General features: G+C 35.4%; 1 protein-coding gene across 4 annotated transcripts in view; it reads left to right on the top strand.

Annotated features, from left to right (window-relative positions):
* Nucleotides 1-22979, top strand: part of PTPRZ1 (protein tyrosine phosphatase receptor type Z1) — a 172957-nt gene that overhangs the window by 36669 nt on the left and 113309 nt on the right. For all 4 annotated transcript variants that reach the window (XM_029924367.1, XM_029924359.1, XM_029924352.1 and 1 more), the window contains exon 2: nt 14531-14596. In XM_029924367.1, the coding sequence (XP_029780227.1) occupies nt 14531-14596 (66 nt within the window). The remainder of the gene's footprint in view (nt 1-14530; nt 14597-22979) is intronic.

Genomic DNA, 22979 nt, shown 5'->3' with positions numbered 1-22979 from the left:
CCTAATGTAATGTAACTTTTTCAATGACGTCTGTACCCCAGTATTCTCATCTGTAATAATTCCTTATGGCACTATTGAAGGACAAATGTCATTTTTCAGGTCTTTGAATCGTTACTATTCTTGAGGTTGTCTTTGTGAGTTGTAGCGGTTGCCCGATCAACCTCTTCAGCCGTCTCCTGTCGCTTTTTGATGCTGTTTGAATTTCTTGCCTCAGATTTTCTCCTTCACGTTAGCCAGTTTCCTCTATTAGATGTATTGCTGTTCGGTACTCTGGGTGACTCTTACTTTTCTCCGCAGTCATGATAGTTGTATATATGCTGGGCTGTCAAAACCTAAACTCTGGGTATTGCTGATGGGGTATAAGGAGAAATTTATGTGCTTGTTTGCTTCCAGGCTATTTCTTTTTTTCTTTTTTTCTGGTAAGCTTGTTAAAAATTTTTTTATTTAATTAATTATTTTTAATCTACATCCAAGTTAGTTAGCATAGAGTGCAAAATGATTTCAGGAGTAGATTCCTTAATGCCCGCTACCCATTTAGCCCCTCCCCCCCCCACAACCCTTCCAGTAACCCTCTGTTTGTTCTCCGTATTTAAGAGTCTCTGATGTTTTTGTCTTCCTCCCTGTTTTTATATTATATTCATCGGAGTTGTTTCTATAACTATTCAGCTTTCGAAATGACTTGTTTTCAGTTTAATTAAACTAAAATTTGGTACTGTTTTGCCTTTGAATCTTTTCAATTAGATTGAGGATGTTTTTGAGTAAAACTGACAATATAAGCATAGGGGGAAAATGTGTACCTCTTCTTGTATTGGAATTCAGTGAACATTCCTGAAAAGGCCTTTGTGTTCAATGACCCACCACACCCTATTTGTTAACAAATTAAGTCTGTCGTTTTACACAGAACGTAATGTGTCAGTGAAGTTGCTGAAAAAAAAAGCAATAGCAGACTGAAGTCTAAGTGAAATATATATATGTAATAAGTAAATATATAACTACCTATAATATATGTATAATTACACGTCTACCATATATTAATTATAATCTAATGTTATATATGGACTAATAGCCGTATGTGCTTTGCCCAAGCACATGTCAGTGTAATTATTATGCCTGTTCTGTAGGCACAGGAAGTGAGCCTTAGAAACATTTGCTTGCTCACAGAGATAGTAAGCAATACAGAGCCATTTCAAACAGTGTAATTGGCTACTGCGCCACATGGAGAGTAAAGGAAAAGAGAGAAAGCCCCTGCCTTAGCAGTGCGTTAAATAACCTTTGTTCATTTTAGAAAATAATTTATTATAAGTGAGCTCAGTTTATTTCCCAGATGAAAGCATTAAGCCTTTGTCAATATATCATCTTATCCCTTACACGCTCAAATGAGTTCATTCATTCAAGTATACCTACCTCACCAGTGTAGGAGGACCTTATTTATCAGACAGAGGGACCGAGAGGGCAAATGACTCTTCCAAAGGCCCACAGTCAGGAGGTTTGAAAGCCAGGAGTTACGTTCCAGGTTCTTCTGGCCTCACCCCTAGTTCCAATTTCTTTTCACCATGATATGTATCCTTTCAGAGTACGACAAATGAAAACCAGCTTTTTATTTTGGGAGAGGCACCTTGGACTGAAAAAGTTGAGGCATTGTAGGAGGCAAGTAGCTATCAACTAGATACCATGAATATAAAATCTTTAATGGCACGTTAGTACTATATGTTACAGACCCAAGATCACTGAACATTTAGTTCTTGTCTCTTCTTTCTGTAATCTATATTCAGTCAGTATGACCATTTAAAGAATAAGTATGGGAGAAGAGAAAAGTGTAATTTTTTTTAATGTTTTATTTATTTTTTGATGGAGAGAGAAAGACAGCGTGAGCAGGGGAGGATCAGAGAAAGAGGGAGATACAGAGTCTGAATCAGGCTCCAGGCTCTGAGCTAGCTGTCAGCACAGAGCCTGACACAGGGCTCGAACCCACAAACTGTGAGATCATGACCTGAGCCGAAGTCGGATGCTTAACCAACTGAGCCCCTAGGCACCCCTGTAATTTTTAATCCCAAATTTAACATGTTTATACTTGAACTTGGAGTGACACTTACAGGATTTTCTTTATAATCATAAGTTTGTTCAGTTGTTCCATTATTTTTTTAATTGCAAAAATCAAGACATCAATAAAATAGCATTATCTTGAACACAAAATGGGCATTATGAGATTTTATTTCCAAGGTTAAATCAGTATGTCTTTGGCTAGGCAGTGAGAGATGACGGATTAAACATTTTCCACCAAAAAATATTTGTCTTCAGTGAAATTAATGGCAAAAGTTATAAACTTCGCAAAGGCGTGAAGTCACATAGATGTCTAAAAGTATATTAAAGTAAACATAAGTTTTATTTCAGTATCTTAAGTCTTCATGATATATCATCTATAAATGTAAGGCCTAAATCCCTTCATAAAAAGGCACCTTTCCTTTTCCCTTGAGGTGCAAAGGTGCTACCCTTGGTCTGTTGTAGGATGTTCTTTTTCATGTAACCGCCACTATTATCACATCAGACACTGCAGGAGTATGTTAATTATCTCGAGATGTCCCAGTGGCCCAGTAACTTCAGGGCAGAATGCCAGCGGATGCCTGGTTGCAATCCAGGTTGAAAACACTGCATTAACTTGTTCAGTCTCTTGACATCTTCACAAACAGAAAGATAAACCTCGAGAAAAAACATAGTTGCTCCAAGTGAGTTAACTACTCCAAAATGAATAATATCCAACCCCAGGCTGACCATTTGTGATCATGTATAAAAAGTAATTAATGAGATGTATTCTCCAAGGCTATTAATTATGTACTAACAAGAATGCTTTTTAGATACTGGTCCTCTGAGTGCAGTAAACCTGGGTCATCGAGGCAACCTAATGAGCATCTGCTGCTGCAGAAAACTTTCAAATTTCAGGCTAAAGTTGGAAAAAGTTGTTGCAACGGTGGTCCGGTAAGACCTATTTCTATCATTGGTCAGGATAGGTCACCAGTGCAAGACTTGAAGATAAGTGTGTTGTGATTGATGGTTGAACTCTTTTCTTAGACTTTGGTGGTTCACAGAATGAGCATCACAGAGACACCCAAGTGCTGTGGAGAATACTCATAAGAAAGAGAGTAGGGGGGGGGGGATGCTTTGCAAAGAGTAGAGGCATTGATCAGGGAGCAGGGGGAGGGGCAAAAAGTATCAAGCGGACGAAAGTGAAGCAAGTAAAATGATTCTGCTAGCCAGATAGAGCAAACCTACATTGTGCCAGTCAATTGAGCCATTAGGATTTCAGCAGTTTCCACTCACTTCAAATAAATTCTACAACAGAGCAAAATAAGAAGATGCATAATAATTAACACTTGACAGTCTAGTGACAATGAGGCATCTATGCCAAAAAAATAATAGATGTCATCATTTTTATACACTTATGAACCAAATCAGTGACTAATATAAGTAAGTGCTTGTTAACTGAAAGCAAACTAATTAAGGATCTCCTCAAAGCATTTAATTACTGGGGCGCCTGGGTGGCTCAGTCAGTTAAGCATCCGAATTTGGCTCAGGTCATAATCTCGCTCTCAAGTCCGTGAGTTCCAGCCCTGCTTAGGGCCTTGTGTTGACAACTCAAAGCCTGGAGCCTGCTTCAGATTTTGTGTCTCCCTCTCTCTGCCCCCTCCCATTCACGCTCTCTCTCAACAAAAATAAATAAACATTAAAAAAAAATTTTTAAACATTTAACTCCTTAAAATTGCTAGTGGGGAAGGTGGTTCTATAATGAATTCCTTGGGGCGCCTGGGTGGCTGAGTCGATTAGGCTTCCAACTTCAGCTCAAGTCATTGAGTCACGGTTTGTGGGTTTGATCCCCACATTGGGCTCTGTGCTGACAGCTCAGAGCCTGGAGCCTGCTTCCCATTCTGTGTCTCCCTCTCTGTCTACCCCTCCCCTACTCATGCTCTGTTTTCCTCTGTCTCAATAATAAATTAAAACATAAAAAAAAAATAAATTTCTTTAAAAATGTAAATATGAACTTCTAAATATGAACAATATGAACAATATGATCTTTTACTTCCTTAAGTCTTCTGAAATGAGGAGAATATAAATATTCTGAAACCTTTGCTTTTAAAAATGTATTTATTTTGGAATGTAGCTGAGAAATTACATAATGATAGTCTCTTTAAGTTTAATTAAAATTAAATATGTTTTTCATTGTTCCCATTTTCTTGTAGGACTCAGTTCAACATTTGAATATAGGGAGTTGTATTTTCCATCTGCTCTGAGGATCTGTACTTCTCTTTAAAGAATACTTTAGGTTAAGAACCGGACAGCAACAGTAAAGAAAAGCATAATTTTGTAATGGAACAAGCATACGCCATGAAGATGATATAAATATCACAGTGGGGTTTTTAAAAATTTTTCTTGACTGTTGAAAGGAAAAACTAAATACTTGAAAAACAAATTAAATAAATGAAATGAGTTGATGTAAGCACATATTTTACAAAGAATCCAAAATGGCTTAACATATGCCCTACCTTTTGTTGCAATATGCTTGTTCACACACAGGAGTTACTGATTTTCATTTTACAATTGTAGATATATAAGCAAAGACATTGGACTTGTCCAGAGACAGGACTCAGAAGGAGAGTCTAGATTTCTGACCCTAAGAATTAGTGAAAAGAGGCAACAAATATTGATGTATGGTCATATTTAAGTTAGATGGATCTGCCAAGCTCCCCTTGATTTCTTTTTGCAAGCCAAGTAAGGCTTAATTAGCAATAGCATTTGGCTTAGTAAGCTTATAAAACGTATTGGCAAGTTGAAAGCAAATCATTAAAAAATTGAAAAAATATAGTCTGTTTATTAAAATGAATGTTTCTTATGAATAAAAGTTTTATTTTTCTAAACCAGTAACATGCAGTCTGAAAAAGTATGACAAAAGTGAATTTTCAGTCAATACCCTGGAAAGAAGTCAAGAAAATTTTTCAGCCTTGCCCAGACATAACTGCATAATGAATCGGCTTTAACATATGATCCACACATATTTCAGAATTAGGTTCCCAATTCATAAAATTGCTAGGTTTTCTTGCTTAATGGATAGATACTTAAGTTTGGATCTAATATTATCTAAGCAAAAAGTATTATTTCAGAAATAAGGCACAAATTAAAATAAGGCTGTTTCAAAATTTACCCCAAATAGATGATCTAGTCAGTCTGATTATTACAGCCAACAAGATGATCTGTGAGTTTGTTACAATGTCTGTTTTGCTGTGGCTCTCCTGTTTAATTTTCTGGGGAGCTGAGATGCTTAGCCATATGTAGACTTGGCTATAATTTCCTAAACTTGAGTTAAAAATGCTAGCTACTGCATGCAGTATATTGTGAATACGGAGAAGCTTTTATTATAAAATCCAATATAAGAAACTTGAACCTCAAAGTTTTTCTTTACCCCGTCTTCAAAACATATTTATATATTTGTCTCTAATCCATTTGATTGTTAGAATCAGAGATATTCCTTTAGAAATACACATTCACTTCAAAATTTTAAAATATTTAACTATTACAAACCGCTAAAATACATAGAAAGCATTAGAACATATTTTAGGAAGGTAAAAAAAATCACTCCCAGTGGCACCACTCATAGAGATTTGCATTTCTGGATATGTAATATATTTAAAATTGTATCATAACTGTTGATAATGTTTTATATCACATAAATTTCTCCACACATGTATTTTTAAGACACAATTTTAATGAATTGATGTTCTTTTATATTACGAACAAGACATTATTTAAACTTCCCTCACTTCTTGCACATTAACGTATTTTCCAATCGTTGACAATGACTTAAGCAATTATAAATATCTTCGTTTATGAAACTTTGTTCTCAACTCTGTTAATGTTTGGCAATACATTCCTTGACATGGAATTTCTGTCTCAAAGGCTATGAAGCATTTTACAAGTCTTGTGAACTCTTGCTAGCTTACTTTCTTTCAGAGGGTTCATACTAGTTCGTTCCTCTACCTGTAGGTTAAGTAACATCTCAAGATCTTTGGGGCATTATTCAATATTTTAAAAGTACTACTACTACTACTACTAATAAACCTTCCACAATGTGATACCTGGAATGCTATCTCAGTTTAATTTGTTTGATACCTACTAACGTCTAACAGTTCTCTATAGGTTCATTAATTAATTATATCTGTATTTTAAAAACCTGTCTGCTAGTATATTTGCCTTTATGGATTTGGAAGAATTCTGTATGTTTGGAATATATCATTACATTTTTTGATGCATCTTAGCAGCTCCCAACAGCTTAAAATTTGTAAATAGCAATTCGCTAAACATTTTTCTGTACAAGTTTTAAATGTTAGGTAATCAAAGCTATGAATATTTCTGTATGATTTCTTTTCTCTGTGTATAGAAAGGTCTCTGCCATCTAGCAATAAATTAAACATTCACTTACATTTTTTCCTATAGTTTTTGTGCATCCTTTTTTATCCGTCATTTTAAACCACCTGCATTTTATTTTGATGTATGTATGAAGGATTATTTTATTTCTTTTCCCAAATAACCAGTGTTCCCAGTATTGGTTGAACTTTATACTTTCCTTATGTGACTGTGATGTTTCCCTAATCATTAAACTGGTATCTCTACAGGGTCCAGTTTTAGTGCTATATGCTTAGTTCCATTGATATGCCTGTCAGTTTACATTTTAGTAACTGAGCCCCCATTATTTCACTCTTTTTCCAAACCTTCTTATTTAGTACTTTTTACATTAAATTTCTATATAAACTTTAGAATAATTTTGCCAATTAAAAACATCCCATTGAAATCTGACCTATTCATTGATACGGAGAGAACTGATATCCTCCCCATATTTTAGTGTTTCCATTTAAGGATGGGGTGGGTCTCTGTTCACACTTTCTTGTATATTAATAATAGTTTGTATTTTGTTTACTTATGCACTTATTGGTGTTTTATGATTTTCATAGCAGATGTTAATGGAATGCCGTTATGTCCTCTAATCAATTTTAGGGTGTCAGTCCTCTGGAACTTCCCAAGTGATCCTAATCATAGAGCTACACGACAGGTATCTTTGCTGACGTCAGTGAAGGTGCATGGACATAAGACTTTGCAACAGACACATTAATTAGATTGGTAAATAATGGCCTGCTATTACAGTATGGATCATATAACAGTATAATAACATAATAATACATAACATACATCATATATGTAACATATAATGAATGGAACATTATTTTTGTAATTTGATGAATTCCATGTTTTCTACCCACTTTCATCTGCTTCACAGATTTGGCTCTCTCCCCAGTCTTAAATATTATTTTTAGCTCTTCTTTTAATGGTTGTTTTACACATGTTGCAATTGCTATTCCTCCTTCCATTATCACTATTTTAACAACAATTGGGCTTTCTTTTACAGCAGAATAAATTCACTCTGATGTTATAGCAATGAATTTGTGCCACTTCAGTGTTTACTTAGTGTTGCAGAAGAAGGTTGACAAAGGGAAAATGTGGTACCTAACCTCCTACAGACCTTATTTTATCCAGAAAGCTCACACTAGCTTAATGAGAACTTTCATTCCTCATATCATTTAAGCCTAAGAAATAAATTTTCTACAGTCAAATCAACTTATTATTTTAATATACAAAAGCAGAGAAATCTTTAGGTAAACTGTTATGATGCTATGAAATCATATTTGTTAACTTGGGAAGATACCAGTGATTTGTCACTTTGTGGAAAAAATGGATCACCCAATAATGAAATAGTGTAATTCAATTTATGTAGAGGATAAATTTCCTATATTTGCATAGTGGTAAAGAATGGTTATCTTTAGGAGATGAGATTATAGATTATTTTTACAATTTTTTGTGCTTATCTTTATTTTTTCTAATTTATCTAAAACAGGCCTGTATTACTGCTCATGTGGTAAAGATAAAAAATATTAAAAATTTTTAACAGAAAATACCTCAACTTTAGGAATATAGACAAATCACATTAGGTTAAACTCATCTCAGTATAAGAAAAAACACTTCCTACTTTCCAAAGCCAGCCTGCAAATATTTTCTGCTTTCATTGAAAACTTTTGAATAGCTTTGGTCGACACATTGTCAGTATACAAATCCTCTATGCGAAAGCATGCACCATCCTCAGCATAAAGGGACAATATAAATCTAATTGCTCACCTCCAAACTCTTACTCCTGTGAGAAATATGTATTTAATTGAATGTCTATTAAAACAGGCATATGGAAGAAATAGCTCCCTTTGATCTTTTACATTATCCATATGCTCAGTATTTCCATCTCCTTTGATAATTTACCATTTGATTTTTTTGCTCATATAGTGTCTCAAGTATCTACATTTTTCATCTTTTAACCTTATCCTTAAATAAAGAGGTCACTTGGATTCTAGAAACTCATCTCTTTCCATATCTTTAACAGTGTGATTTCATGTGCCATTCTATGTGGCAATAAGTTGCAATTTAATTTTTGAGACTGGAAAAAGTACAGTTTTTTATTTCTAAGCGGTTGCAGAGGGGAGAAAGCCAATGAAACTCTTCTTCTAAAACTAGAAAGCAGCAGGAATAGAAAAACAAATCACTTAGGGGGGAAATAATATGCGTATATTTTAAAAAGCAGTATGTTAAAAAGTTTGCTTTTTAACCAAACCCAAGTTTGGTTACATCTGAAGTGATTAACAGTAAATTTAATGTTTGCATTGTAACTATCTTAAACAAGCCTATTATCTGAATTATTGTGATTATCTAAATTATGTTTCACAAATGAGCTTGCATGTATACCATTAAAAATTTATATCCCAGATAGGTAAAGACAGGCTATATTATCATAGTTTGATAGCAAGCTAATTCTTAACATACAATGATGAGAAAATCCATAGAAAAAAGTCTGCCATGTATGATGCTATAGACTCTATATTGTACTCACGGGCAGGTTGAATTTTACTTGGAAAGTTTGCCTTAGTGAGCTAAACAAGGTTTTGGGTTAGATCACTGGGATCCTAAACTCAGCCTTCTCACCAAAGCAAAGATGGCATTTGCAATAGAGCATCTGCAGAAATAAAGGACTTTCCGTAGCCACGTGATGTGTTCACAGGTGCTCTTTAATCAAAAGCTGATTCTCTGCCTTAAGGAGCTCATATTTCTGATTTTATTTTACTTTTTGTTTTCTGAGAGAGGTCTTTTATTACTTTATTTTCAGTAAGAAATGGTTATGACTGCTGTAACTATCAACTTTTTTTTTTTAATCACTGCCACTTCAGTCTTGTGCATGTCTGACGGCCAGAAGATGTAGTGGGTGGTGATTGGGCTGCCGACACTAGACTGTCTCTCCGCGTTTCCAGGTCCTTCCGCAAGTGGTCGCCAGCCACTTAGTTTTCTTCACCTGCCCACCTGCAGCCTCGTTTACTTCAGTTATAGTTATTTATTTATCTAATAGTCTTCTTTAACATTTAAAAAATACACTAAATATATCAAATATATGCAATATTTTTTTTATCAATTCAACAATCTCCTTTCATTTTTTAAAAGAAACCGAGGTAAGAGGAGACAGTAGGATGAGAACAAAAAAAAGTGAAAATTGGTGTGAGTCTTGTATCTTGGTGAGCTGTCACCAAGAATAAGTCCCAAGTGTCTTATATGCAGATCACAGGAGAGCCCAAGTGGCATTTCAAACCTTTGGTCCCACAAGTTGCCACTTCTTGGTGCACATGTTTTTCCTCTACTTGGAACATTTCTAATCCTTCTCCCCAAGTCTTTCATTGCCAAAATGATACTCAAGGGCTTTAAAAACTCATCTCTAGCTCTGTTCTTTCTCCTTTGCCTTTCTAGATTTCTATCTTCAACTAACTTCCTTTTCCCCTCCGCTGAAGTTCTTTAGTGAAATTTGCAAGTATCATTTACTCTGGGAAAGTCTGCTTTGAGAAATCTAGTTTTAGAATTCTAGTTTTCAAACACTATCTGTGATTATTTTCTACCTGAAGTTTCTTTTTCAGAGAACCAGTCTATTTCTTCTCCCTGTCATATGTTTGGCCACCTTATAGCATGAAAGTGTGTGTGCGTGTGTGCGCGTGCGCCCGTGCAGTCAGACTACTGCTGCTAGACTACATCGTAGAATGCAGGTGAAATTATTAATCAACATGAAGCAGAGACCTTTCTTTAGGGTAAGAGAAAACTCAGAGGCATTTTTATAATTAAAAATATTTATAATATTTTTAGTAGGAAATGAGAACCTGGATTTTTTTGTCTTTAAAAATAACATGGGGGGGGAAATGCTAAGTTAATCTATATCTTCCATCTGATAGACTGATTTTCATTATTGGAATATAAGGAAAAATAAAGGGCACACACATGTTTACATATTTACATATCAGTAGGTACTCAACATATATACAAGATGGAATATGTTGCAACAAACATTTCAGGTTGCCTGAGATTTCTCATAATTTCGGTAGTAGATTAAAAGTCTACTTCATGAAGAATACTTCTTTAGAACAAATTTTAGAGTAACCTTAAAAATTTTAATAATGTACATTTTCTTGTATTTTGCATGTATAATTCATTCCTGAAATTTCTTTCATAGTTTTTTTTTTTTTTTTACTACAAAACATGCCAATACAAACCTGGGAAATACTTTTAAATTGAAAGAAACAAGATGTAAAAATGAAAGAAACTGAAATTCACATAAGTAGAAAAAAAGATTCTACCTTTCAGTATTTTAATTGATTTAAAAATGAGTAAGCACTTTGCTAGATTCATTTCATATAGGATTTACTGGTCTTCAAAGTATATAATACAACAAAAAAGTGAACCTAGCTTCTTTTTTCTTGTTCATTGAAGCTATCACATCTCATCTATCAGACCTCTAAGTAGAATTTTAAAAGTGGGGTACTCTCTCACGCCCAAGGACCATGTAATTAGCATATGAATGTGTAACGGATTGTTTGAAGTAACAATTAGGGGAACAATACATAAAGGAACTGAAGAGAGCTACCAACACCTGGGAATCCTGTATTGAATAAAGCTTTCTTAATGTAAGTAATTAAAAACCAAGGGCAAATGCTCATTTTGTAGTGATAAAGCCTTACAAGGAAAGCTAAAATCTGCTGATATTTTGCTGTCATGTTTTAGACTGAATCACTGAAACAAACACTTACTGTATTATTGATTTCAATGGATTACTTGTTAAATGTAGGTTTTGATTTTCTGAAATCTTTAAAATGCATTTATATGTCAAAAATGCCCTTTAAAATATTTATATTTAAAACATAATAAATAACAATACACCTTTTCGTTATGGTCAGTGCAAATTTTCAGAGGAAAATTTTAATTGATTGCCAGGTCAAATCAGGTATAATCAGTTCTCTATAATTTATTTGTCCACATACTTTCTTCTGGTTAAATTCTAGGCTACTGTATTATTCTGTTTTATTTTGTTTCTCTTGAAAGCATACATTCTATAGGGGTCTTTCTTGGGCAAAACACCTAAGAGTGTAACCAATAGCTCAAGGTTGTTTGGGACCATTGATACTGGGGAACTTTCTGGAGTAGGGGGCAGGAGCCATGCATTATTGTTTCCATTTTTGCCACTTACTACCTGTCCAAGTCGTTTACATTTTTCTTGTGAATAAACTACCTTATCTCCAGGGTTTTTTTTTCTGTAAACTGTAAGTCCCAGTCAAATGACCTGAGGCCCATATATAACTCTTTATGTTCCTTGATCATGAAGAAACACTTGTTCTCAGAACTTAACCTTAAATGACTACAATTTTATTGGACAATTGTATTTGATAAAAAAACTATGAACCTGATAGTTACTTTTAAAGTGAAAAAACAAACAATACCATGAGTATTAATTCTTTTATTCATAATAGCCAAAAACAACCCAAGTATCCCTCAGTTGATGAATGGATAAATATCCATTGTCAAAACAAAAATTTCACTGGGCAGAGTTAAACAAGCAAGTGAGACTGTAGTCAAGGCTATTGCAGGGGGAAAGAAACCAGAATCAAGTCAGAACCCAACTTGATGAAATAGAATGGAAAAGGTTTTTTCATGGCTGATGTTGAGCCCCAGTGGAACAGTAGATCAGGATATTAGCAGGAAGCCATAAGCCATTTTTTGTTGGCTAACTGGCTTTATCCAACAGAAAAATAAACTCATATCTTCATGACGCAAGGTAGTTTTTGCACCTTGGAGCAAGGCACCCTACCAAAGTTAAGCTCCTATCCTCTCCTAGAAACTGGGTGATAAGGGTCCTATTTCCTTTCAAAGACATATTTCCCAGGGCACCTGGGTGACTCAGTTGGTAAACATCTGACTCTTGATTTCAACTCAGGTCATTATCTCACGGTTCATGAGATGAACCCCTGCATCAGGCTCTGCACTGACAGCTCAGAGCCTGTTTGGGGTCCTCTCTCACTCTGCTTCCACCCTTTCTTTCCAAAATAAATAAAAATAAACTTTAAAAGAAGTGAGAGTGGCTCCCATGCCCTTCAGTAGTGCATTCTTCGTTGTAAAACTGGCATGTGGCTATTAAAAGAAGATTTACATTCAAAGAGGCAGAGAAGGAATTTACAGTTACAAAGGTTTCTAAACTAAATGCTCTAAGGAAAGTAAGATCGGAGCCTAGAGTCAGGAAGATGCCTGTCCAAAATTTAATCAAGCTCAAGGGATCTTTAGGGCCATTTCGGTCACCGCCCAATGGAGCACTATTAGGCAATAAGAAAGAATAAAGTCCTGGTAAGTGCTACAACACAGATGAATCTTGAAAACATTAATTATGCCAAATTTAAGAAGCTAATCACAAGGTGCCTGGTGGTTCAGTCAGTTGAACCTCCGACTCTTGACTGCGGCTCAGATCGTGAACCCAGGCTCATGGAATGAGCCCCGCATTGGGCCTGGTGCTGATTGTGGAGCCTGCTTGAGATTCCACGTCCAGCCCCCACCCCCGCCTCTTTCTCTCTCACTCCCCCAGCCCCTCCCCACTTTGTCTCAAATAAATAAACAAACAAGAAGCCAGTCACAAAAGGCTACAGTGTGTGATTCTGTTTATATGAAATGTCTAAAATATCCAAATCTTTAGAAACCAACTAGATAGTGGTTGCCTAGACCCGTGGGATATGGCAGTGGAATTGGTGGTGGCAGCCAAAGGTTACGGAACTTTAATGGGGATGATGAAGATGTTCTAAAATTGTGGTGATGATGGCACAACTCTGAATATACTGAGAACCACTAAATTGTATACACTGGGTGTGTGTGTGTTGTGTAAGTTGTATTTCAGTATAGCTGTTATAAAAATAAATACGTGCTGAAATGTGCTGTGTGGCCAATAGAATATTTACCTTTGTTTGTGAACAATAAAAGTTTTAAAACAAATACAAAACCCTTATTTCTTAAAAGTAAGTTTTGGTTTTGAATAATCTGTAGATTCAGAATATGTATTTCTGATAGCAAACCTAATTTTTACCTTTTATGAAATAGTTTAGCAGTTACCATGCTGTAACTAATACAGCATTAATTACCATGTATTAATCAGAGAGTATATAATCTGGACAAGAGGAAAACAATTTCTGCAATGCCCTTAGATATTTGCATTCCAGAAATTGAGAATTGTCAATAAAGAGAAAATAACTGTAGCAAGAAAAAGAAATAGGGTTTCTTTTCCCGAATAGTGAGAAAGATTATATCATACCTATATATATGGTGTGTGAGCATATATATAGCATATCTTTTTGTGTGTGCAAGCATATATATTTTTTATATGTAGAGTGAGACCGTGGCTTCCACCCATTTTCTTTTCTATACTTCTTGCCCCATGTTCTTGATCTCGAATTACTTTCTCTGAGTCATGAGCATCCACTTTTATGATGCCTCAACTTCCTACTGAATTACCTCACTCAGGCATCTAGGTTCCTCCAAGAGACAAAGTCATGTACAGGGTCTAACATAGCCTTTTCCCCCAGCCAACATACATACATTTAAATTCTCATTTCCTCAAAACAGCTACTTTCTTTTTTCAGCAGAAAGGAAGCAAATTCTGAAAACACGATAGCCTCTGGGTCTCCTAGATACATTGATGGATCATACTTGGTTTGTAAACCTGAAAGTATCTCTAATCAACACAAATATTAGACTTAGGGACTAATAAGAAAAATTTGGAGATAGGACAAACTGTTCTTTCAGATCCATCTTTCTTTAAGATTTATACCTCTCAGTTGTTCCTGCTTTACCCAGAATGTTTTCTTTATCCCTACCTGAACTTCAGCATTTTTTAAATGTGCCCCCTAAAATTTATACTAGCTACTAGAACAGAATAATAGAGACTATAATTATGGTGGTTAGAATTGAGAGGCGTCATTGGGAAGGTGATATGGGAAAGATTAATTGAGGACCATCTGTGGAATGAATGATTTGGGCATCTGATATATTTTCATTTGAACATCTATTTTTCTATACATTGATCAATTGATTTTTTTCTTGGTTGTAGATTGGGCTTATGGATACTACAGACAACAAAGGAAACTTGTTGAAGAGATTGGTTGGTCCTATACAGGTAAACATTTCATTATATAATGAGATTCAACAGAAAATTCTATTGTTTTTGTGTCTGTTTTTATATGTAAAATTTTGTAATTCAATGCATTATTTTTACTTAGCTTCATGGATATTCAGTTAGATTAATTAATAAAAATGTATCATAGACAAAACTATTTCTAGTAGGCCTTACATTAGCAAATTTGGTAGAGCTGTATGGGTCTCAGACTCAGCTGGGTTTGAATCCCAAGCCGACACTGGTTATACTTCCTTGGGAAATCTACATAACCTACCTGAGGCTCAGTTTTTTCATCTGTAAAATGGAGGATTGTTCAGAGCATTAAATAAAATCAATGCAATTGACACAATGCCTTCATATAAGTGCAAAGCTCTCAATAAATGTTACTTGCTGTTGCTATTATGATTACACTAGTGACTGTTTTCATTTGTTTAACAAATATTGATGGGAATCTTTCTCTCAGAAGGGGCTTCCTTCTAAATTATTGTGCTGAATAAATTGGAATCGGGGTCTAAAATGATTTTTCTATGATTGCCACGCTTGGTTTAGAGCATCATGAATAGCTGAATTTGGCTTAAAGTGGTTACAATCAGGAGTTATGATCAGAAACTCTAGAGGGGAGAAGAAATTCTAGGCCTGAAAAGAGCAGGAGTAGAATCTAGATGGCCCATGACAGGACTGGTGACCATCTGAGCCAGAACCGAGTGTTCGAATTGCACAATCTTTAGAAATACAATTGGGTGATAAGATGTGATCGCATTACAAGGACTTTAATGTGAGCCTGGCCAACTTGGACTTTATTTTATAGATGAAGGGCAGCAGCACAATGGATTTAGTAGATAGGCATGCATTTCTTTTCTTTCTTTTCCTATTCTAACTTTTAAAGTATAAAAATTCACTGTGGAAAATTTAGAAAATATATTATAGCACAAAAAATAGAATATAAAAATAAGTCTTTATTCACTCCAGGGATATTCACTTAAGAAAAAGATATATTTGTTTCAGACCAGTTTTTATTATACTTGTGTATTTTATACATAGAATTATGCATCCAATTTACTCTAGAAATTATTTTTGTACATTTCTTCATTTCAATGATGATACCTAAAGATTATGGTACTTAATGTATACCTAATACTCCATTGAATAAACGCTTTATTTTTGACCATCTATTATTTTTGGATATTTAAGCTACTATAAACAATGACAAATGATGAGTAGACAGATATGTATCATTTGTATTTTTCATACGTTTTATTTTTATTATTTCTTTATTAGAGAATCCTGACAGGCAAATTACTAAGCAGGAAAAAAAATAAATGCTTTCAACATTTTTGATACTATGGTTTCATTGCATTCCAAAAAGATTACACTTTTTAGGGTAAAAAGATTATACTTACTAGGGTAAGTGACAACCACACTGAATATTAGCCAGGATTTCGTAATTGTCATTTTGAAAATCTTCACTACTTTGATAGGTTAAAAAATTACACTTTGTTTTAATTTTTCCTGACCACTGAAGTGGTAAATTTTATCTATTTTTATATATAATATAAATTAGTAACATATATTATAAGCAAATTATATATACTTTCTATATGCAAATTATGTATACTTTATATCTGACAACTGTAATCCATTTTGTATTTCTTTTTCTACAAAATCAAAATCTTAGTACTTTATAAAAGTAATAACTAATTTTTTGCCTCCCCTTATATTATACAAAACTTGTTAGTTAAGATTATAAATGCTTGGGGTACTTCCCTATCCATGGAAGATGGTATCACAATGGCCATCTCTCTGGTTCTCCTGGAAGTTATTTGCTGATGTCACCATCTGGGAATCCTCCATTCTCCCCATCCTCCATTCTTTCCAAACCCGGAATTAGAAAATGGACAGCCTAGGAAGAGAGAGGGTTAAAGGTCTCACTACCCCCAAGCAAGGGCCTCTGTATGGAGCGTAATGGTGGGCGTTTCTCAGCAGCCCAGGGTCCTTGAGCAGCTGGATGTGCCTCACCAGGTCAAAAGAAGACAGCAGTTTTACCAGTGGGTTTAGGCAGATGTTACTGGCATATCCTATTATCTTAGGAGGAAGCCACAGAGCTCTTCATTTTAATGGGCAATTGTGTGTAGACATGGTGCTTAGAGAGCAGCCAGGACTTCAGGGATAGGTCTATGCATAAACAATGCACAATTTTTTTGATTTATAATCAGTCATTATCCTACCCGTAACTTAAGGCCTGTTGGCTTTAGCTCCTAAAGGATCAAACGGGGTGGACTACGTAAATAGTGTCATTTGCTCGGAGGTGGGGCTTGGTTGAGATGCTGGGCCTCAAGAGGGGATATTCCAGAGTTGAGGTGAGGGTGGGAGCTTAGTAGAGTTTTAAAGAATGGATTGCTCTATTCACATTGCTTCTCAATGGTTTGAAAAATTCTATGTTCCTAGCGTATTTGAAGATCCTACAAAAAGCTTTAGATGAGGACATTTTACAAATGCTTACCTCTAACTGAGTGTGGATTGATTGTGCTGTATGAATCCTTAGTGTCACAACAAACATGAAAACAAATGAAAGCCATTATCCAAATGAACATATCACACTAAAGCCAAGCATTTAAAATCTAGATTATTCACCATAAAGTTTATTATCTCTTTTTATTTTTAATACAAGTAGTTAAAACTAGGTAGTGTTTTCCCTTTCTATCCATATTATTCTACCTAGAATCTGAAAAACCATACTAACTATATAAAATTTCAGGATAAATTAGTTTCAAGATTTTTAAATTTAACTCATGAATGGCCGGAAAAATTAGTGCTCACTGCATTTTGGTCCTAGTTTTGTTCATAACAGTTTATATGCTTTTGTTCCTTTTACAGTTTTGTCACTTAAATTTGTCAGGTTAGCTGCAATCTCAGAAGGAAAGACTTGCCCTTAAATGTTTGTATGTATAGAATTCTATGTATGTATGTAATAGAAATTACATAAATGTTTGTATGTATAGAATTCTATGTTTGTATGTAATAGAAGTTACTAAGAAAATCATAACATGTGTCAGTAAGAGAGCTCTTAGCTTTTCTGTAATCTGTTTAAAAATTACCATACAGCAAATATCAAACATTATCAAAATGGAATCATTACAGCTAAGGTTGTTTATGAAGGATTATACAGTTATGTGGAGACACAATACAAATCCCTGCTGGCCATCAGATGGGTGGAGAAATAGAGGGGGGAAGGGAGGCGAAGTTGGTCCTCTTGCAGTTGTGTTTTTTTACATAGATTAAAAACAACTTTTCTGTGCGGCATGTATGCTATAATTATGCTGGGAAATGACAGGGTTGGTAAATACAGCTGACAATCCCATTTTTAAAGTTATTGTAGGAAGGTGAGCAAGGTTTGTTTGCCACTGTGCTATAAAAGAGTGAATTGTGAATCTGGGAATGTCAGCACTAAAACCTAATTCTTTCCACAGTAGCTGCGTTTAAGGATTTCAGAAAATGAATTTCCTTCTTTCTATTAACCTTAAATTATCTATGACAATGCCTAAAAAAGACAGCTCAGTGAAAATAAATGAGTCATTTGGTTTTCTTTTTTTATTTGATATCATGAACACATAGCCCACAATTACATGAAATGGCAAAATTTTCCTTGTGTTTATGAACAAACTGATGGTGGTCAGAGAGGCGAGGGGAAGGAGGACGGGCAAAATGGAGGAAGATACAGGCTTCCTGGGCGATGCATGCTTCCGGTCATGGGTAATGAGTCACAGGGGTGAAAGGTACAGCATGGGGAATATACTCAGTGGTTGGTAATAGTGTTACGTGGTGACAGACGGTAGCTACACTTGTGATGAGCCCAGCATAATGTATACAGTTGTCAAATCACTATGTTGTGCACCTGAAACTAACGCAGTGTGTGTCAACTATACTCAAAACAGACTTTCCTTCTGTTTGTGTTCTTAGACCTTTGCAACTTCAAGTAATAAGATCATTAGAAATGAATGGACTTTTACTGCTTCATTTTTAAAGGTCGTCACAATTGAAATATAGTCTTCTTTCCTGGACTTTAAAAAATATTCTGTTGTTTCCTTTTATCATACTTTAAAGAAACTTGAAATTGAATTTTTTGTATTGATATATCTCAAGTTTTCCTAAACCTAGATACCTTTAAAGCTTTAGCTGAAGAGTTGCATTGGAGAAAAGCAAGAAAGGCCACACAAGAGTCACTAACAGACACTTGACTGAATACACCAGAGTGAAAGAGGCCTTAAACACTGAATTTATTCTGTTTCCTTAAATATAATAATTGTGTCTAAATAGCATTTCCATCCCAAGAAATATGTAGACTAGAAGATACTGCTTCTGGAAAACAGAAGAGCCATAATATAAGGTGCTGTATAATGTGGTTAGATGTTTGGCATTTAGATGTTTGACATAGTTAGGTTTAGTGTTTTCTTCTCTTAACCTAGAAGAAAGTAGGCCAAATGTAATTGAAGGGAAATTTAAATCCATGTAGAGTAATGGCTGATTTCTGGCTCATCCAAGCCTTTCTTTAATTCTAGAATCTGAAATATTTTTTAACATACTATATTTTCTTTTTTGTTTCATCGCTTCTTATATTAAACAGACTGTTCATGTCTTATTTCCAACTTAGGAATGAAAAAGCAAATTTCAGAACTCCATGCATAGCATTATAGCATTTCTGTAAAAAATATATATATTTACACAGGAATAGAAGAAAGGTCTGTAAAGAGACAAAAAAGAACAAGAAGATGAGAAATATGAAAATGACTCATTTCTTGGAAGAATTTTATATTAAATGATCTATATTTTTATGACTGAAGCACAGAATTACAGAAATGATGTTGAAATCTATTCAGATACATTTAGGACTCATTGATTTTATTTCCTTTTTCCATTGAATATGTATCTATATGGCTATCTCTCTACCCTGCTACCTGTGAATACCAAGTTTCTGCTTTAGCCATGCAGTGGGTTATGTTCAAGTAAGAGACCCCAGAACTGGGCCAGAGCTGGGACTTTTCCTAGCTAAAACGCAGAGAATTTTAGAGGTCCTTATGGCCTCTGACACGCCAGTCTGAAGAGTGTTGTAGACCATGCAAGGAGATTCCTAACTGTCACAGAATATTCTGGGACACGTTTTTTCCTTAAATGTTTATTTAGTTTTGAAAAAGAGAGAAAGCACAAGTGGGAAGAGTGGCAGAGAGAAGGAGACTCAGAATCCAAAGCAGGCTCCAGGCTCTGAGCTGTCAGCACAGAGCCCAACGTGAGGCTTGAACCCGTGAACTGTGAGATTATGACCTGAACCAGAGTTGGATGCTTAACCAATTGAGCCAACCAGGTGCCCCAATTCTGGGACACTTTTGACAGCTGTACAGATTTATTCCTCTAACTGTATAAGCCTAGGATTCCATGGAAAGGGAAGGGAACTCGAAGCCAATTTGGAGTTAGAGTTCAAAGCAGTGTCTGATAACCTAGGGAAAGTGGACCAAATGGAAGGCAGAACCTAAAGAGAGGCAATAGGGAGCCCCTGAGAAGCAATTGTGATGGAGAAGAAATCTGGCAGCAGCAGCTAGTATCCATGAGAGCAGGTTCCAGTTCCCTGTGATGCTCCTGGCTGCTTTGCTGGGCCACTCCCCTACCCAGAGCCTCCCTCACTTCTTAAATGCCTGCAGGCACAGGGCTGGAAACAAAGAGGCTGTGCAATTCCATTGTGGGGCTCCTTCACAAAGAGCGAGAAATGAGTCGAGGAAAAGCCCAGGGGTTCCAAGCAGGCAGTGTGGTAGACCAGGCATCCAGTCCAGTTAGGCAGCTGCCATGGCCAGGGTGGTGATTGATGGTTTAGACAAGAAGCAGCAACATTAGACTTAAAATTAGATTCTTGTCTACACAGGCTAACCTTCATTCCCTTAGGGGATGCTGTTCGGTTCTCTAATTTAACAAGATAGCTTTTTTTTGATGAATGGCAGAAAGAGGAGACCTTACCCAGGATGGGAACACCAAGTGTGATTTGACTCTAGATGCCTTTTGATCAGTTTTCCCCAATGATGAGATCTACGAAGTGTAGATATCCGGGCCATTGCCTTAATGAGTATCATAAGTGCCAATTCAGTATTTTCCCCCCAAATGAAAAAAACCACTGCATTTATTGCTCTTTATGAAGTAATACACGATCGTTTAAGAAAATAGCATATATATGTAATTTTTATAGATGCATATACATTGATGTATACATAAATATTTAAAATACAGGTAATAGAAATATTCATTAAAATATTTATAAGTATAAATATATATTCATAAACATAATAGAAATATAATGTAAACAGGGCGCCTGTGTGGCTCAGTTGGTTGAGCATTCAACTTCTGATTTCAGCTCAGGTCATGTTCCCAGGGTCTGAGGATAGAGCCCTGTGTTGGGCTCTGAGCTCTGAGCTGAGCATGGAGCCTGTTTAAGATTCTCTCTTTCTCCTTTCTCTCCCCCTCTGCCCCTTTCTTGCATTCTCTCTGTAAACTATACACACAACACACACACATGTGTGCACACACACATATATAATGTAAATATAACAAATATATTTAAAATACTTATATTTATAAATATATTTGTATAAATATACAAATATTTAAATTTAATTTAAATAAATATATATTTTAGATAGATAGTTGGAATTTCATCAGAGATAACTGCTATTAATGTCTTCTGTTGGGGAAATATAATTAATAACAAAATCTCCCAACCCAGAAATCCTTTAAAGATAGTAGAGAAAGAAAACTGTTTTATTATTGAATAAGCATTAAATGAAAATGTGAGACACATTAAGACAATCGACTAGGAGATTGCAGAAACAAAAAGCATCTCACCCTCTTATATAGCCAAGTAGATACAACCCATTACATATATGTTTCCAAGACAATCAATGACTACTCTTCAAGTAAGGACTTGATAACAACTTTAGTCACATGTAGTTCATCCTAATTTTATCGGGTAATTGGAGTGACTACATATGTTAGCTTATTGGCTTTCTGGGGAGGAAACACAAACCTCATATGCTTGATAGAAGGTAGCTTTGCAACCTGGAACCAGACATCCACTAAAATTAGGCTCCTACCTTCCCACAGAAATTAAGAGATAGAGGTGTTATCTTCCTGGACATTTATACTTCATCAAAGACGGTTCCCAGATTTTTGAGAAAGACATTCCCAGATCATAAAACTGACAAAAGGCTCACTGAGTTTTTAAAAGAATTTATATATACTTCAAGAACTTCACAGTGATAATTTTCTAATGTAGACACTCTAAGGAAAGGAGGCAGAGAAGTCTTTTCTCGATATCCAGTAAGAATTATCCTTTATTTTTAAGTTTATTTGTTTGTTTTGAGAGAAAGACAGAGAGAGAGAGAGAGAGCAAGAGAGAGAATTCCCAGCAGGCTCCACACCGTCAGAACAGAGCCTGATGCAGGGCTGGAACCCACGAACTGTGAAATCATGACCTGAGCCAAAATCAGTAGTCTAATGCCCAATCGACTGAGCCAGCCGGGTGCTCTGAATTGTTTCTTTTTTTTTTTTTTTTTAATCTATTTGTCCTTCCTGATTGATTATCCCTCCTGACATTGTATGACCTCTTACTATATATACTGTTCTGTGACCTACTTTCTTTTCAATAATACTTTGTGAATATTTTTCTAGTAATGTAAGCACGTAACTAAGGGTGGGGGAAGCGACGAGGAGGCTTCTACTAGAACAAAGCGTTATGTTCTTCATTGTATCCCATGCTTAAAGCAGAGCTTCACACAGAGGTCCCAATAAATAGTTATTTTTACCCTATTTCCTTCACTCTCATTGGGACACAGAATTAATTTCACCTCGGAGGAATACATAACAGAATTTTAAAGAATGAATCCAAATCTTTCTTACAACAAATAGGTATACACAAAAACATTGTGGTGTGAGTTCAGAGAAAGTTCCAGTATATGAGAAGCAGCTATAAATATTAATGAATTGGGAAACAGGAAAGACTGTACTTTGAAGCCCTCTGCCTCCTGGAAGTGGAAGCCATAGCAGAGCTGCCCAGAATGAGCATCAGAGCAAGTCCCAAATTTGGCATATGCCAAACTAGATTGTCACTACACTGGGAATGACTAATGTCCTCTCACATTTTCATATGCATCCCTAGGAAGGAAGAGTTGTTTGTAGTAATTTTTTATAGGTAACATATAGTTTTTCTTTTTCAAAACCCCAGAAATTTGGGCTTGACAACCAGTTACACTTAAGCATGTAATACCCTCCCATGTCCTTGAGAAGATTTTTAGCTTCAGTTGATCTGTGTTAGAATTTGAAGGAGTTGATTTCTTACTTCCTCTCTGAA

This window comes from Suricata suricatta, chromosome 2 (genome assembly GCF_006229205.1).
Source record: "Suricata suricatta isolate VVHF042 chromosome 2, meerkat_22Aug2017_6uvM2_HiC, whole genome shotgun sequence".
NCBI lineage: Eukaryota > Metazoa > Chordata > Mammalia > Carnivora > Herpestidae > Suricata > Suricata suricatta.
This window is presented reverse-complemented; position numbering and strand designations above follow the sequence as displayed.